Below are 17,914 nucleotides of genomic sequence, written 5' to 3'. Positions count from 1 at the left end.
ACAGCATGGTTATTGACAAGTTAGAAAGCACTGAATATGTCACCCAGGACTAGAATTCACCAACGGGTGATCTAGAAGTACGACCTGTGACAGAGTTTGAATAGGAATCACCAGTTTGCTCAGAAACTTCACACTTTCTGCCAAGACAAGGACTTAGCCAAATAGTTCAATCTACTTCTCCGCTCCAGACCGGATCACTGTAATTCACTGCACCTAACGCTCAATCTGACACTGCATATGTTCCAGCTGATAGAAGAGAACTCTCCACCTCTTTTGTGCTTTATACCACTATGACCACATGAGCTCGGTGCTCCAGTCCCTCCATTGGCCGCCAGTCAGCTTCTGTTGCCAATTTAATGCCATGGTCTTAAACCTCCATGAAACTCCAGAACCAAGCCAAGGACCAGAGATGACTCCCAGCCAGTAGGAGCAGACAGAGAAGCAGCCTCAGCAGAGACCGATGGACACTGATGTCATCAGACTGCCAGCTACACGTTGTCACTCTCGACATTCTCTTCAGTGGTTTGAGCATTGGCCTGCTAAACCCAGGGTTGTGAGTTCAGTCCTTGAGGGGGCCATTTAGGGAACTGGGATAAAAATCTGTCTGGGGATTGGTCCTGCTTTGAGCAGGGGGTTGGACTAGATGACCTCCTGGGGTCCCTTCCAACCCTGATATTCTATGTCTCACTGGCTCGCCTAGTCCTGTGTTAGGGTACCAGTGTTTTGTAACAGTAACTCGCTCCTTGAACTCTCTGAAGCAGACCACAAAAGTAAAACGTAGACCAGGTTGAAAGTCAGAGTTTCCATTTTGCAGCACATTTTGGAAAAAAATTTCCATTTTCGGAATGAAAAGTAAAAATTTTGAATTTTTCCCCTGGAATGGAAAAAAAATGAAAGAACCGTTTTTTAAATAATCAAAACATTTTGTTTCAAAATCTGTAAAAGAAATTAAGTCTGGGCAACCAAGCGCCGTGTCTCCCAGCTCAGCCAGGGCTCCCAGGTCTTTTAGGCTCCCAGCTACCCATCAGTCTGCTAGAAGCTCTGGGGGCAACGACTCAGCCAGGAGACTTGGAACTCAGAAGCCAAAACTTCAAGGCTCCCAGCTCTGTTGCAGTCAGAAGCTGAAGCCCTGCTCAAATTGCAGTTCTTAGGGCTGGGAGGCTCCCTATGGCAGAGCCTGAAGCCAAGCCTCAGCTAGAGCCAGTGTTCCCAGGGTTTCCAGATGCTTAGCCAGTGACTTACACCAGTTCAGTGGTTTCACTTTCTGTTAAAACATCAGCATCAAACATACTGCTTTGGTCTTGTTTTTTAATTTAATGTAAATAATGTGCGTAGATTATAGTAAATTTAGGCCTTAACATAGGATGTCTTCATTTCAAATTTAATTTTAAATACATTTTTCTTTTTAAATATAAACCTATTTAATTTTTTATACTACTCGGATTTAAATGAAAGCTGACTTAAGGAAAACTTTTTTTTATAAACTACTGATTTTTCTCCGCCCTACTTACTTGCAATGTCAAGTTTGAGGCAAAAGCAGAACGTGACCAGAGGCTTATTTCTGCAGGGTGGTTGGCTAGTTTACATTACCACTTTGGAGTCAAGACTAAAAACAAAGATTTAAATCTGTGCGAAGTGGGATTTTTTAGCTTACATTATAACATATTTGCATGAGGGGATCTTGTTTCACCAACTCTGACTGGAAGCCGAACACTCTGGTCATTGAGCTACCAAATTAGGCCCTTTTCCCGAGAGTCTTCCACAATTTTAGGCCCATTTCACCAGTTATTGGCTCCCTGGTTCTCACTGTTCGCCACCAGATACAACATGGTTTGGTCAAGAGAACCTCCATATGCTTGTCCTTTAATCACAGTTTTTGGCTCACAGAAGCTGGAGAATGTCAGAGTTTAGGGATGCTCCAGTTACACCCCATCCCCCTGGCCACTGTCCCTTTGCTGGAATGTGGGGATAGGGGCATGGTGAAGGAAGCAGTATTGGGTAGAGGTGCCATCAGAGGCTTCTGTACAGAGAGAATCCTTCTGTGGCCATGGAAGAGCAGTTTAGGATTGCTGTGCACTGCTGGTCTATGAAATATCATTTTCTTTCATCTACTCACTTTTGACCTTCTAAGAAAACCTTCCATACGAGGGGAAGTGTAATAACTTCCCTACAAAAAGGCATCATAAGATTTAAATCATAATTGTCTCTCAGTGAACTTGAAACACTATTAGAACACTGGTGGAATGTTATGTTATGTATGTTGTTACGCTGGAAGGTGTTAATGCCTGCCCTCAATCACAGGACAGGTTAAAGCTGATGGGTCTGCCAACCAGCCTTCATTCAGGCTAAATAGGAGGACCAATTAAATATCCTTTTGTATAGCGATAGCAAAAACAATAGGAACCACCTCTTGAAACAACAGGCCACATGGAAAGGCAGATGAGAAGCTATGCCATGCAGCCTGAGCACTTTTTCTAAAGTCTGGTTGCAAATGCAGGGGGTAGGAGATTTGTTTGGTGGCAGCTGTGTCTGTGTGTGTTATAGCCAGCAGGGGATGTAAGCCATGAGAAAGTGATCAGAAGATGAGAGTAGCAGTGGGGAGCTTGACCCTGAGAAGGAGCCCTGAGAGACAGAGATCCTTGAGCACTGCAGTGGCTGCAAAGGCAGGCTTGGGGATTTCTGAGCCCAGACAATTTTCAAAAATGTGTTAAAATGTTTCTTTCCTTTAAGTCTGGCAGACAAATCATCAGTCTGTCAACATTTAAATGTCCACTGAGCCCACTGTTATTCATAACCCAGCTGTTATGCCCTTTGAGAAAATAAACTGTTCCTCCCTTTCCCTCAATAGGTCTTTAATCTGATAGGGCATGTGTTTAGCCAGTATTATGGCCCTCCTCTTTTTGTTTCTTTGGCTAAAGAAAAACAAATCTGCAGAAACAAATTAACTCTAATGCCCATAATACACCCCTCATTCCTTCCCTCCCTCCCTTCTTTGTCCCCTTTCTCTTCCTCTCACTTTCATAGAATCATAGAATATCAGGGTTGGAAGGGACCTCAGAAGGTCATCTAGTCCAACCCCCTGCTCAAAGCAGGACCGATCCCCAATTAAATCATCCCAGCCAGGGCTTTGTCAAGCCTGACCTTAAAAACTTCTAAGGAAGGAGATTCCACCACCTCCCTAGGTAACGCATTCCAGTGTTTCACCACCCTCCTAGTGAAAAAGTTTTTCCTAATATCCAACCTAAATCTCCCCCACTGCAACTTGAGACCATTACTCCTTGTTCTGTCATCTGCTACCACTGAGAACAGTCTAGAGCCATCCTCTTTGGAACCCCCTTTCAGGTACTTGAAAGCAGCTATCAAATCCCCCCTCATTCTTCTCTTCCGTAGACTAAACATCCCCAGTTCCCTCAGCCTCTCCTCATAACTCATGTGTTCCAGTGTGGGGCCCAAAACTGGACACAATACTCCAGATGAGGCCTCACCAGTGTCGAATAGAGGGGAATGATCACGTCCCTCGATCTGCTGGCAATGCCCCTACTTATACATCCCAAAATGCCATTGGCCTTCTTGGCAACAAGGGCACACTGTTGACTCATATCCAGCTTCTCATCCACTGTAACCCCTAGGTCCTTTTCTGCAGAACTGCTGCCTAGCCATTCGGTCCCTAGTCTGTAGCAGTGCATGGGATTCTTCCGTCCTAAGTGCAGGACTCTGCACTTGTCCTTGTTGAACCTCATCAGATTTCTTTTGGCCCAATCCTACAATTTGTCTAGATCCCTCTGTATCCTATCCCTACCCTCCAGCGTATCTACCTCTCCTCCCAGTTTAGTTTCATCTGCAAACTTGCTGAGGGTGCAATCCACACCATCCTCCAGATCATTTATGAAGATATTGAACAAAACCGGTCCTGGGGCCTTGGGGCACTCCACTTGATATCCTTGGGGCACTCCACTTGATATCCCTTGGGGCACTCCACTTGATATCGGCTGCCAACTAGACATGGAGCCATTGATCACTACCCGTTGAGCCCGACAATCTAGCCAGCTTTCTATCCGCCTTATACTCCATTCATCCAGCCCATACTTCTTTAACTTGCTGGCAAGAATACTGTGGCAGACAGTGTCAAAAGCTTTGCTAAAGTCAAGGAACAACACGTCCACTGCTTTCCCTTCATCCACAGAACCAGTTTCTCATCATAGAAGGTAATTACATTAGTCAGGCATGACTTGCCCTTTGTGAATCCATGCTGGCTATTCCTGATCACTTTCCTCTCCTCTAAGTGCTTCAGAATTGATTCCTTGAGGACCTGCTCCATTATTTTTCCAGGGACTGAGGTGAGGCTGACTGGCCTGTAGTTCCCAGGATCCTCCTTCTTCCCTTTTTTAAAGATGAGCATTACATTAGCCTTTTTCCAGTCTTTCTATTAAGCCAATCCCCTCCTAAGAAACCCCACCCAGAATTTAAAAAAAAAATGTCCCCCCACAACAAAATAATAAACAAAGTGACACTTACAAACAATTGTGCCATTTGTTCTACTTGTGTGTTCTATCTCTGTCCCCTGCATTGTCTGTTGTTAGGGGGCTTATTCCTTCACCCACTTACTTCCCTGGTCCTTCTCGCATGAACAGAGAGCAACAATACCCGAAGTCCAAAGGTGCAAACAATTCGATGTTTATTGGGGTGAACTTCCAGCAAGCATGATTCCAGTTTCCTTCCTTAGTATCCTCCTTCCCAGCTCTGACACCACAGAGCCTTACACCTGTGTCCCTGTTCCCATTCCTGCCCTTATCCAAACATTATTCCAATTTCCTTACCCCCATTCCCTGTTCCCATTTCCCCCTTTAGCAAAACATGATTCCAATTTCCGCACCCCCATTCCCTGTCCCCATCTCCCCCACCCACACACCCATCCCCTCCCACCCACGCCCACCCCCACCCCTTTACTTCCTGATTGACTGCAGACCATATAGTAAAACTTGAGTTCTGCTTAGCTATACCTTAACCAATCATTTTCCTGAAATTTAACTAACCAATCCTAACATATTGTAACATGATTATGTAACCAATTATATCCCACCACCTTAATTAGTTTACACCCAGCAAAATTAATTATACAGCAGACAGGAACAATCACAGAACCAGACAGAGATTATACAGACAAACAATAGCAAAGTGGGAACTATAATGACAAAACAATACAGAAGTGAGGATTTCACATCCCAGTATTGATAAGTGAGTTCTTGCCAGACAGGATGCTGTTTCCTTTTACATTTTCTAGGCACTTCCCTTTCTCTGGAGGTGATAGGCATTATCAGGACAGGATTGTATTCCTAACAGTCCAATAGCACTTTCTTTCAATGTGACTAGTTTGGAATGTGAGGATGTGACCGGTCGCTTCCTAGCTTATGGCTGCCTCTGCTGCTTAGCCAAAGGCCTTAGCCTAAGCACAGGGCCTCAGACTGTCACAGTAAGAGAAGGCCCTTACACCGGCAGACAGTGATTTTGATTCTTTCTTTTATACCTCTAGAACTAGCCAAGTGATAAGAATACACCTAAATTCTTAAAGTACAGGCCTTTGCAGACAGGCCTGAATATCTATATCCTAACATCTGTCTTGTCTAATTACATTGTAAACTCTTCAGGGGAGGGACTAGCTACTACTCTGTACAACTCCAAGCACAATGGCGCCCTGTGCTTGGTTGCTCTGCAGACACCACTGTAATACAGAGAATAAAAACCTAGTGGCTCTAGCCCCAGCGACATGAGAGATCAATTGATGAAATGCTGACATTTTTGTGCTGCTCTGTGACAAAGTACATCACAAAACCTAGGATGAAACATGTGAGAGCTGGAAGCGAAGCACTCTCAGCCTCAGCAGTGCCATTTCTATTCTATGTCCACGCCTAAAACCCAGCTGGCTATTGCCAATGGACGGGTGACGTTGGATGCAGTTATTCAGTAGCTTCTTGATTAAGTTGCTCAGCAGTGGGAGACTGGATGATACCAGTTGGGGAGCCCGTTGGAACTGGTTGTTGTGTTGAGCAAGGCTTATGTTAAGCAATGCAGATCAGTTAGACAGTGAATGTAGCAGAGCTCTGTGAGACTCCCTGGCTCTGCATGATCACTGAACTGCCCTGGAGGTAGCTTGTAAGGCCGGCTGCATTCGTAAGTACTGGCCAGAGTGCTGCATACTCAAGAGTTTGGCTGGTTACATTTCCCTCCTCTATAGCTAGGGTGGCCAAATTTCTACTCACACAAAACTGAATGCTCTTCCCCCGCCCCCTGCCCCCGCTCCTCTGAGGCCATGCCCATTCTCCACCCCTCCTCTGAGGCCATGCCCCCGCTCACTCCATCCCCCTACGTTGCTTGTTCTCCCCACCCTCACTCACTTGCTCATTTTCACCGGGCTGGCTCAGAGGGCTGGGGTGCAGGAGGGGCTGAGGGGTCCGGCTGGGGTGCAGGCTCTGGGGTGGGGCTAGGGATGAGGGGTTTAGAGTGCAGGAGGGGGTTCCACACTGAGTCAGTGGGTTGGGATGCGAGAGGCAGTGAGGGCTCAGGCTGTGGATGTGGGCTCTCGGGTACAGGAGGAGGCTCCAGGCTGGGGCTGAGGGGTTCAGAGTGCGGGAGGGGTGCAGAGGGGTGAGAGCTCTGGCTGTGGGTGGAGACTCTGGGATGAGTCTGGGGATGAGGGTTTTGGGGTGCAGGAGGGTGCTCCAGGCTGGGACTGATGGGTTTGGAATGTGGGAGGGGGATCAGGGCTGTTTCAGGGGATTGGGGTGCAGGGGCGGCGAGGGCTCTGCTGAGGGTGCGGGCCTTGGGGCGGGGCGGTGGATAAAGAGTTTGGGGTACAGGAGGGTGCGTCAGACAAGGATCGAGGGTTTTGGAGGGTGGGAGGGGGATCAGGGCTGGAGCAGGAGGTTGGGGCCTAGGAGGGGGGTTCAGGCTCCGGGTGGCGCTTACATCAAGCAGCTCCCAGAAGCAGCAGCACGTGCCCTTTCCGTCTCCTACATGGAGACGTAGCCAGGTGGCTCTCCACGCTGCCCATCCACAGGTGCCGCCCCCGCAGCTCCTATTGGCTGCAATTCCCAGCCAATTGGAGTGGCAGGGCGGCACTTGGGGCAAGGAGTAGCAAGTGGAGATCCATTGCAGCCACTATGTGTAGGAGCCAGAGTGGGAACATGCCAGCTGCTTCCCGGGAGCTGCGTGGCGTTGAGACTAGTAGTGAGCCTATTGCCAATAGATAGGTGACATTGGATGTAGTTTTTCAGTTGCAGATTAAGTTGCTCAGAAGTGAGAGACTAGATGATACCACGTGGTGAGCCAGTTGGAACTGGTTGTTAAGTTGTGCAAGGATCATGTTAAGCAATGCAGATCAGTTAGTGAATATCGCAGAGCTCTGTCAGACTGCCTGGCTCTGCATGATCACTGAACTGCACAGGAGATAGCTTGTAAGGCCGGCTGCATCAAGCAATGGATTCGTAAGTACTGCCCAGAGTGCTGCATGCTCAAGAGTTTGGCTGGTTACATTTCCCTCCTCAATAGCTAGGGAGGCCAAATTCTGAGAAGGAGGGGGTCATGTTATCCCTCATGGCCACAGAGCTGAAGAGGTAATAACAAAAACATTTTATAAATTAGGGGTAGGAGTCTTCTTGTCTTCGTATCTTCATAAAAACTGCAGACGGAAAAACTGTTCTCAAATCAGTCCAGTCTACAAATGACGACTTTTTTTTTTTTTTTTTTTTTTTTGGCATTTCATGGTACAAGTTCATATTGTTGTATGATTACAGACTTTTGCTTTAACCAAAAGAAAAAAAGTAGGGGAAAATGCATACAATATATCATCTGGGCCTAAGTATTTCCCAAACTTTCAAAACCAGTACAATTTTCAGTACATAATTGCATTATCACTCATATTTAGAAGATTTCTGCCACTTTTGGTGAAAATTAAAACATTGGGTTTTTTTAGTTGTAGCCATTTTTGTAAGCCATCCTAGTGCATAATGAAAACAATGAAAGTTCTTGTAATTTTGATAGAACACAATTTGGCCCTTGAAATGTATGGCACATTTGTAAAATACTGGAAATGGCACATGACATTTCAAAAACATCTGAGTCAGTCTGACCTTCCCCCCCCGCAACCATTGTCCCCACACTCACACACACTGGAGTTCTCTCCCTTCTAGGGAACCCATTTTGAATTTTTCTATTCCCTTCCAGCAGCTGTTGAAATGTTTGCTTGGGTCTGGTCTAGTCAGTAGTTAGATCTTTTCGAATTTTTCCAACACACTTTAGCAAATCACAATAGGTTTCACATTGAGAAGCCTCATCATTTGCTCAGGCCCTAATGTTCAATACCTGATTGGTTAAAAAATAGGGGGGGCCCTTCTGAACTGAGAAACACAAGGAGACTAAGCACAGCTCTATGCAAGAGAAAGGATGGTCGTGTAATTAAATTGCTGGATCAAACCTCAGACTCTCTGTGTGACCTTGGGCAAGTCATTCAATCTCTTATGGGTCTCAGTTCTCCATTTGAGACAGGGCAGGGACTGTCTGTGCGTACTGTTGCACCTTCTTTAGCACCAGTGTCCTGTTCTGACACCAGCATTACCCTCAGCCAAGTGGTGGCAGGTGTCCAGCACACTGCAGATCAGAGGAGAAATCGGTGACAGGGAGTCTGGATAAACTCGAAGTGAAACTTGTCACATTTACGTTTATTCACCTGTTTTGGACTGAGATGGTCACACAGCAGAGGCTCCTCTTCCAGAGATCTGAGCCCAGCATCAAATTCCCAAAGAGAATCTCTGCCACCAGAATGGACTCTAATCAGCGCCCAAGGCAACGAATAAACTCCCATACTGTTGACACAGCTACCGCCTTCCAAAAGCTTACCCACAACACCACTCCCCATTTGCTGGGTGTCTCTCCTTTTTTATACCAGTTGCGACCTTTTTTCCCTTCATGTGTCTTCTCCCCACTTTGGGTCCTTTTTCTCCTCAACTTCTCATTTGTCTTCCCTCATTTCTTACCTCTAAATCCACATGTGGCTTGGTCAGGGAGAGGGGCTGTTAGGTGGGGCCACCTGTCAGAGCAGCCGTGACGAGCCCCCTTCACACTGTGATTCCCCTTCTCTGCGTTTCTCTCTCCTGCAGATTGTGGAGTTGTCGTCTCACAGATGCTAGCTACGGAGATCTCGCCGCTGTTCTCAGCACCAGCCAGAGCCTGACAGAGCTGGACCTGAGTCATAATAAACTGGCTTCAGTCTCCAAGGTGCCACAAGTTCTTTTTGATAATAAACTGGGCGATGCCAGAGTGCAGCAGCTGTGTGAGGGACTGAAACACCCAAACTGCAAACTACAGAAATTGGAGTAAGTAACATTTGGCCTCCTTGGTGTATTTACAGGTGTCCTCTGTGTAAAGTGCTTGACACAGTGAGAGATGGTGGAGGGGAGGAGAAGATTTTTTTTTCTCTCTGCTCCACTCTGATGTTTCTTGGGGATGGAGAGTCGCCTTGTTACCCCCTTCCGCCCCCGCGCCTACAGCTAGAGGGAGTCTTACTAGTAGTAGTTGGGTGTCAGCTCCCTGGCATCAGCAGCCCTTCACTCACTCAAGCACTCTCCTCTGGGCTTATTCCAGCCCAATCACTGAACCCCTGATTCATTCTCCTGTGATATCCAGCCCCTGAGTGTGACTACTCACAGAAGTACCAGAATCTCTGCACCCAAAGATGTAGTGTACCCCAGTTATCAGAGTTACCTTAACCACTGCTCCTGTAAGCTACACAGCACTTCTGAACACTTATCATAAAAACAAAAAAAGGTTTATTTAAGAAAGAATAAAGATTTATCCAGGAAAGAGAGAAGGTGATGGAGAAGGTGATGGAAACAACTGATTGAAACACAAAACAAAATCCTAAAATGTGAACCTGGATCTACACTTGCCAATAGTTCCTTTTGTTTCTAATAAACTAGGCTTTCCCCACAAAGTTCAGTCAGTTGCAGAACTAGCTGGTGATCCCCTGCATGCTGTGATGTTCCTTTTCACCTCCAAGTGGTTTTGATCATTTGCCTTAGTCTTTGATGCTTTTCCATTGAATGTTCTGGGATGTGGCAAGGGTAGACAACTCAGCGTTCTGTAGACACATTACACGTTATACTTGATGAATAAATATCCTATGTCGTTGGTGTATTGAGCTTACCAGGCCTGAGGTGAGAGCTGTTTGCAAAGAACAGGGGACCCTGTGCCAAGGGCACTCTGTGTCACACCAACCCAATTTTCTTTTCTCTTATTCTTTATCTTTCCTCTTATTACACCATCTCCATCTCATGCTGACCCTGGTGTTGTTCCTGGTAAGGGCTTTAGCGAAGAAGAGATCTTGCATTTTGCTCTATGGCCAGGCTGGGGCTCAGTCTGATCCCCTCTCAGAAGGCCTTCTACAGCTGAGTTCTAGCTGTTGAGAACACTCTGCTCCAATGCCCAGGAGTCTGAACCTGGGCATCTCCAGTGAGATTGTCCCTGTGGAGCGCAGTTGAGACTGTCTGCTACAGGCCATTGGCCTTGGCAGTAACAGCACAACTCCGCACCAAACCTCTAACACTGCCCAGCCACACACAAACGTGCGTACAGCAGTGCCCAAGGGATCCCATCACCTCTGGTGCTTAACCTGCTCAGAGGAAATACAATCACATATTTTTCACCAACACATCCCTCTGCACTCTTTTAGCACAAACACTGGCAAAGCTGCTGCAGTTGTGTAGTGAGTCTCCGGTGTAAGCGTTCTTACAACTACAATACCCACCTGCGGAAGTGAAGAAACAGATTGACAGAGCCAGAAGAGTACCCAGAAGTCACCTACTACAGGACAGGCCCAACAAAGAAAATAACAGAATGCCACTAGCCGTCACCTTCAGCCCCCAACTAAAACCTCTCCAACACATCATCAAGGATCTACAACCTATCCTGAAGGACGACCCATCACTCTCACATATCTTGGGAGACAGGCCAGTCCTTGCGTACAGACAGCCCCCCAACCTGAAGCAAATACTCACCAGCAACCACACACCACACACCAGAACCACTAACCCAGGAACCTATCCTTGCAACAAAGCCCGTTGCCAACTGTATCCACATATCTATTCAGGGGACACCATCATAGGGCCTAATCACATCAGCCACACTATCAGAGGCTCGTTCACCTGCACATCTACCAATGTGATATATGCCATCATGTGCCAGCAATGCCCCTCTGCCATGTAAATTGGTCAAACTGGACAGTCTCTACGTAAAAGAATAAATGGACACAAATCAGATGTCAAGAATTATAACATTCAAAAACCAGTTGGAGAATACTTCAATCTCTTTGGTCACTTGATTACAGACCTAAAAGTGGCAATTCTTCAAGAAAAAAACTTCCAAAACAGACTCCAACAAGAGACCGCTGAATTGGAATTAATTTGCAAACTGGATACAATTAACTTAGGCTTGAGTAGAGACTGGGAGTGTGTGAGTCATTATACAAAGTAAAACTATTTCCCCATAAAGACAGGTTTCAGAGTAACAGCTGTGTTAGTCTGTATTCGCAAAAAGAAAAGGAGTACTTGTGGCACCTTAGAGACTAACCAATTTATTTGGGCATAAGCTTTCGTGAGCTACAGCTCACTTCATCGGATGCATAAAGTGGAAAATAGTGAGGATGTTTTTATACACACAGACCGTGAAAAAATGGGTGTTTATCACTACAAAAGGTTTTCTCTCCCCCCACCCCACTCTCCTGCTGGTACTAGTTTATCTAAAGTGATCACTCTCCTTACAATGTGTATGATAATCAAGGTGGGCCATTTCCAGCACAAATCCAGGGTTTAACAAGAATGTCTGAGGAACAGTGCGGGGAGGGAAGGAATAAACAAGGGGAAATAGGTTACTTTTTATAATGACTCAACCACTCCCAGTCTCTATTCAAGCCTAAGTTAATTATATCCAATTTGCAAATTAATTCCAATTCAGCAGTCTCTCATTGGAGTCTGTTTCTGAAGTTTTTCTGTTGTAATATCGCAACTTTCATGCCTGTAATCGCTTGACCAGAGAGATTGAAGTGTTCTCCGACTGGTTTTTGAATGTCATAATTCTTGACATCTGATTTGTGTCCATTTATTCTTTTACGTAGAGACTGTCCAGTTTGTCCACTTCCTCTCTCCAAAATATCTGATGGACACAATCTCTACGTAAAAGACACAAGTCTCTACGTAAAAGAATAAATGGACACAAATCAGATGGACATCTGATTTGTATCCATTTATTCTTTTACGTAGAGACTGTCCAGTTTGTCCACTTCCTCTCTCCAAAATATCTCTGGGGCTCTACCAACCATGACAGAACTTGGGGGACCCCAGGGATTGGGGGCTTCTCTCCCTAATACAAATTCAGGGCTCTTTTTCTCTCTCAAACGTTAGGACTTTCCTCCCCATTTGGTGAAGTGACCATATTTTGAGGGCAACTGTAGTGATGGAGGAGGCCAGGTGACAGATGCAATGGGTGGGGTGTTTCTACATGCGTGCAAGATTTGGCAGCTGTTGGGGGTGCAGAGGGTTCCCTCTGAGCCCTGGAGGGAGGGTGGATGGCGGAGTGGTAGAATATGACAGCCATGCTGGGGCTGGTCATTGAGATGCACATGGTCATAGCCAGGCTACTGCCATAGTTCCACACTCCGCTGGGTGGTAGCTCCGCCAGGAGCCCAGACTCTGCAGGAAGGGACGCAGAATCCGGTAGAAAATTTCTGTTGCAATAACCCCACCAGTGTTTCTGGAACAGGCCCAGCCAATGGGGTCACATGGTCACCCTCCTCTCAGGGTCTCTTCTTTCCCAAACTTTGGGGATCCCCCGGTTGTGGGGCTGATCTCCTCTTTGTCTTCCAATCCCCCCAGCCTTTGCTCCCGGGTCTCAGAGGCAGGTGGGTGTGATGCTGCCAGTGCTGGGCCTTGCCGCTGCCTCCCCTCCCCAGGCCTGAAGATCAAAGCTGGGAGCTGATGGGTTGAGGGCAGAGACAGGAGACGTCTGTGTCCTGCAGGGGAGCAGCTGAGCTAGTTCTGGGGGTGTGGTGGGTCAGGATCTCCCAGCTCCTCCTGCTCTGAGCCTGGCCCAGCTGCCTGGGGAGGGGGCTCCCCCTACAGCCTCCCCGGAGCGATGGGGCTGCTCTGATTGGGTCGCACCATCCCGGGGCTGATCAGTGGCAAGTCCAATCTGATTGGCTGAGAGCTGGGTAGGTGGGGCTTAGGGTGTCCTGGTGGCTGCCCTTTAAATTCTGGTTGGTCAGTGGAAAGGGTTAGGGGCGGTGCTTAGTGAGGAAGTCTCACCCCAAACCTTAATCCTTATTGGTCAATGGGAGAAGTTTAAGGATTGGGGGCGTCTGGTCCATTCACAGTGCTGATTGGTCAAGAATGAAGTGCAAGGGGTGGGGCTTAGGCAGGAAGTTCCACCCCACACTGTTTCCTCATTGGCATAGGGTGGGGGTTGGGACAGGCAGTGGAGCAGGGCTTCTACTTCATTCTTCACGTGGATTGGTCAGGGAGAGGGGCTGGTGGGTGGGGCCGCCTGTCAGAACAGCTGTGACGAGCCCCCTTCACACTGTGATCCCCCTTCTCTGTGTTTCTCTCCTGCAGGTTGCGGGACTGTGGTCTCACAGACACTGGCTTTGGGGATCTTGCTGCTGTTTTCAGAACCAACCAGAGCCTGACAGAGATGGACCTGGGTGGTAATAAACTCGGAGATGCTGGAGTGCGGCTGCTGTGTGAGGGACTGAAACACCCGAACTGCAAACTGCAGAAATTGGAGTAAGTAACATTTGGCCTCCTCGGTGTATTCACAGGTGTCCTCTGTGTAAAGTGCTTAACACAGTGAGAGATAGTGGAGGGGAGGAGATTTTTTTTTTCTCTCTGCTCCACTCTGATGTTATTGGGGATGGAGAGTTACCGCATTACCCCACCCCCTCCGCCTACAGAGTCTTACTAGGAGTATTTGGGTGTCAGCTCCCTGGCACCACCAGCTCTTCACTCACTCAAGCACTCTCCTCTGGGCTTATGCCAGCCCCAGCTTTGCTTTGCAGGCTAACAAGATGGGCACCCTAATCACTGAATCCCTGATTCATTCTCCTATGATATACTGCCCCTGACTCTGGTTACTCACAGAAGTACCAGAATCTCTGCACCCAAAGGTGTAGCGTACCCCAGTTTATCAGAGTTACCTTAACTAGTGCTCCTGTAAGCCACATAGCACTTGTGAACACTTATCATAAAACTAAAGTTGGGGGGGATAGCTCAGTGGTTTGAGCTTTGGCCTGCTAAACCCAGGGTTGTGAGCTCAATCCTTGAGGGGGCCATTTTGGGATCTGGGGCAAAAATTGGGGATTGGTCTGCTTTGAGCAGGGGGTTGGACTAGATGACCTCCTGAGGTCCCTTCCAACCCTGAGATTCTATGATTCTATAAAGTAGGTTTATTTAAGAAAGAATAAAGATTTATCCAGGAAAGAGAGAACGTGATGGAAACAACTGGTTGTAACACAAAACAAACTCCTAAAGTGTGAACCTGGATCTACATTCATCAATAGTTACCTTTCCTATCTAATGAAAAATGTTTTCCCCACAAAGCTCAGTCAGTTGCAGAACTAGCTGGTGATCCCCTGCCTGCTGTGATGTTCCTTTTCACTTCCAAGTGGTTTTGATCATTTGCCATGGTATTTGATGCTTTTCCATTGAATGTTCTGAGATGTGGCAAGGGTAGACAACACAGGGTTCTGTAGATACGTTACATGCTATACTTGATGAATAAATATCCTTTAAGAAGTATTTGGTGTAATGAGCTTACCAGGCCTGAGGTGAGAGCTGTTTGCAAAGAACAGGGGACCCTGTGCCAAGGGCACTCTGTGTCACACCAACCCAATTTTCTTTTCTCTTATTCTTTATCTTTCCTCTTATTACACCATCTCCATCTCATGCTGACCCTGGTGTTGTTCCTGGTAAGGGCTTTAGCGAAGAAGAGATCTTGCATTTTGCTCTATGGCCAGGCTGGGGCTCAGTCTGATCCCCTCTCAGAAGGCCTTCTACAGCTGAGTTCTAGCTGTTGAGAACACTCTGCTCCAATGCCCAGGAGTCTGAACCTGGGCATCTCCAGTGAGATTGTCCCTGTGGAGCGCAGTTGAGACTGTCTGCTACAGGCCATTGGCCTTGGCAGTAACAGCACAACTCCGCACCAAACCTCTAACACTGCCCAGCCACACACAAACGTGCGTACAGCAGTGCCCAAGGGATCCCATCACCTCTGGTGCTTAACCTGCTCAGAGGAAATACAATCACATATTTTTTACCAACACATCCCTCTACTCTCTTTTAGCACAAACACTGGCAAAGCAGCTGCAGTTGTGCAGTGAGTCTCCGCGCAGTGCAGTTCCACGCTGCCCTTACCCCATTCTTCCACAAGCACTTTGATAACTCAAAATCACGGGGCTCAACACAGGAGATTTTAGGGGAAATGTAATAGCCTGTGATGTGCAGGAGGGCAGACTAGATGAACTAATAGTCTCTTGTGGCCTTAAACTCAATAAAGCTGATTCTGTCACCTGACAAGCCGCTCACTGGAGTTAGTTGCAAAAATTCATAATTTTGGTTCAAAAATGGATGAAGTACTAAACAAAATATTCCAAAGAGAATTGTTTCCATTTTTCAGCAAGCTGTGCCACTCATATCCCTGCTGCATGCTAGCCCCAGAGCAGGTGAGGGGAGACTCAGTGATCTCTGCTCAGTGTGCCCTCAAACACCCACCCCTCAGATTTACAAAGACACAGTGAATGAGAAATACAATGTTATAGCATTAGAACTTCAAACATGTGTCAGCTTTAAAAAAATTGCTTGGTGCATTGGTAATTCTTGTGCAAAAACATAAAATGCTACACCATGGCCGTGCATGAACACAGACACCCCACAATGCATAATGACTGCCTGTTGGCAGCATCCACATCAATTTCCACACTCCTGAGATGTACTAAAGGGAACTCAGAGCTGGGTAATTAGTTAAAAAATTAACACCCGGATGAACCCTATCCTCTACATTCCTCCACCCCAACTAAAACCTCTTTTCCATGGTTCTCCATCACCAACTGAATGCTCCCATCCTTCCAGCCCCAAGGGACTCCACTATAGCAGGTGGGGAAGAACTTCGGTGAGCATTCTCTGGGCTGCGTGGAGGACCTCCAAGGATATTCTTCCTTTGAGCCCAGAGCACTCTCCTGTCTAGCTCCTATAGGAAAACAGGATAGAGAGAAACTGAGTTTAGCTACTAAACAAACAGAACATCTGAAAAAATAACAAAATTTAAACAAACAAGCAAACTCTGTCTAAAAAACTAGGGACAATGCTGCATCTTATGCCTGTGTCTGTCAGTCCCAAGCCCGGATAAAGTCAGGAGGGTTGTGTACAAGGCTAAAGACATAGTCTCATAAAAACATCTCACCAGTTATAGAAACAGAACCAGGCTACCATTCCGGTAAAAATGAACACTGCTGCCCCTTTGTGCTTCAGGAAGGCTCCTGATGAAAGCCAGTCTCTGGAAGCCAAGGCCCTGAAAAGTTGGATGCTGACAGCAAGAAAACACTTCAGGGTTGGTTACTGGAATGTGAGAACAATGTTTCACACATCAAAGATCTTGCAGATCATGGGAGTTATGGGTAACTATAGACTTGAAATCCTGGGCGTCGGTGAGAGCAGATTGAGAGATGGGGATAATAAATACTTCGGGCAAGAGAAGAAACATCTGATTTATTCAGGGCGTAGTGACAACAAGCACGCAGAGGGAGTAGTTCTCATTATGACAGATTCTGTAGAAAAATCACTCATCAACTGGGAACTTACTAACCAGCACATCATAGACGCCAGTGGTGGTGTTGATGTACAATAAATCTCTCAGAAGCTTTTCTTAGAGGGATTTTATATTTCCTTTATTTCAAAAAACCTTTTGAAATGCTAATTTCAAAGCAACTCGCCATTGCATGTAATGACTGGAGGTCAGAGACGCTAAAGGCATTCATGAGTGGCTCTGGGAGCATTCACGCAATCTAGCTGGGTGTGGGGCTCCACATGCAGTTTTACTGAGTGGTAACAGCACCTGCAGGGGTTTGCTGCTTGCCACCAGTATGGCATTGTGAGAGACAACCCAGAATGGAGAGTAAAGGGGGCACAGCGGTCCCACAGTCACAGGTCGCACCTCGGGGGTCCCATCACACCTCCCCATTGGGCAGAGTAATAATATTTTAAGGCAAATGAGGTGATGAAGGAGGCCGTGCAGGTGACAGCTCTAGTGGAAGGGGTTTCTCGACGTGTGTGCAACATTTAGCAGGTGGGGGTGGGATCATGTTTGGGTGTGCAGGGGGCTCGTTGTGAGGCCTCAAAGGAGGACAAAGACAGCCACACTTGCGGGTGGTCCTTGAAGTGCACATGGACGTAGCCAGCCTGCTGCCATGGTTACCCACTCAGCTGCCTGGCAGCTCCATCAGGAGCCCAGACTCTGCAGGGGGGTTAAAGAAACTAGCAGAACTCCTACTTTTATAACCCTTCCAGAGACCCTGGAACAGGCCCTGCCAACAGGGTCACACAGTCACCTTCTTTTCAGGGGCTTTTCCCTCCCCACATCCTAGGGAACCCCCTGCCAGGGGGATCTTCTTCTCTTTGTCTCTCCACCACTTTGATCCCTGGTCTCAGAGGAAGGTGGGTGTGGTTCTGCCAGTGCTGGGCCCGCAGCTGCCTCCCCACCCCATGCCTGAGGCTCAGAGCTGGGAGCTTGTGGGTTGGGGGCAGAGACAGGAGACATCTGTGTCCTGCAGGGCAGCAGCAGAGCTAGTGCCGGGGGCGCGGAGGGTCAGGATCTCCCAGCT

General features: G+C 47.3%; 1 protein-coding gene across 1 annotated transcript in view; it reads left to right on the top strand.

Moving 5' to 3' along the window:
* LOC141988758 (NACHT, LRR and PYD domains-containing protein 12-like) overlaps positions 1-17,914 on the top strand; it is a 161,599-nt gene that overhangs the window by 110,644 nt on the left and 33,041 nt on the right. Inside the window, exons 9-10 of the mRNA XM_074954692.1 lie at positions 9,153-9,368; positions 13,656-13,826. Of these exons, the coding sequence (XP_074810793.1) occupies positions 9,153-9,368; positions 13,656-13,826 (387 nt within the window). The remainder of the gene's footprint in view (positions 1-9,152; positions 9,369-13,655; positions 13,827-17,914) is intronic.

The sequence above is a fragment of the Natator depressus genome, chromosome 6, assembly GCF_965152275.1.
Source record: "Natator depressus isolate rNatDep1 chromosome 6, rNatDep2.hap1, whole genome shotgun sequence".
NCBI classification, from domain to species: domain Eukaryota; kingdom Metazoa; phylum Chordata; order Testudines; family Cheloniidae; genus Natator; species Natator depressus.
The sequence above is the reverse complement of the archived record's forward strand: the minus strand, read 5'-3'. Positions and strand labels throughout refer to the sequence as shown.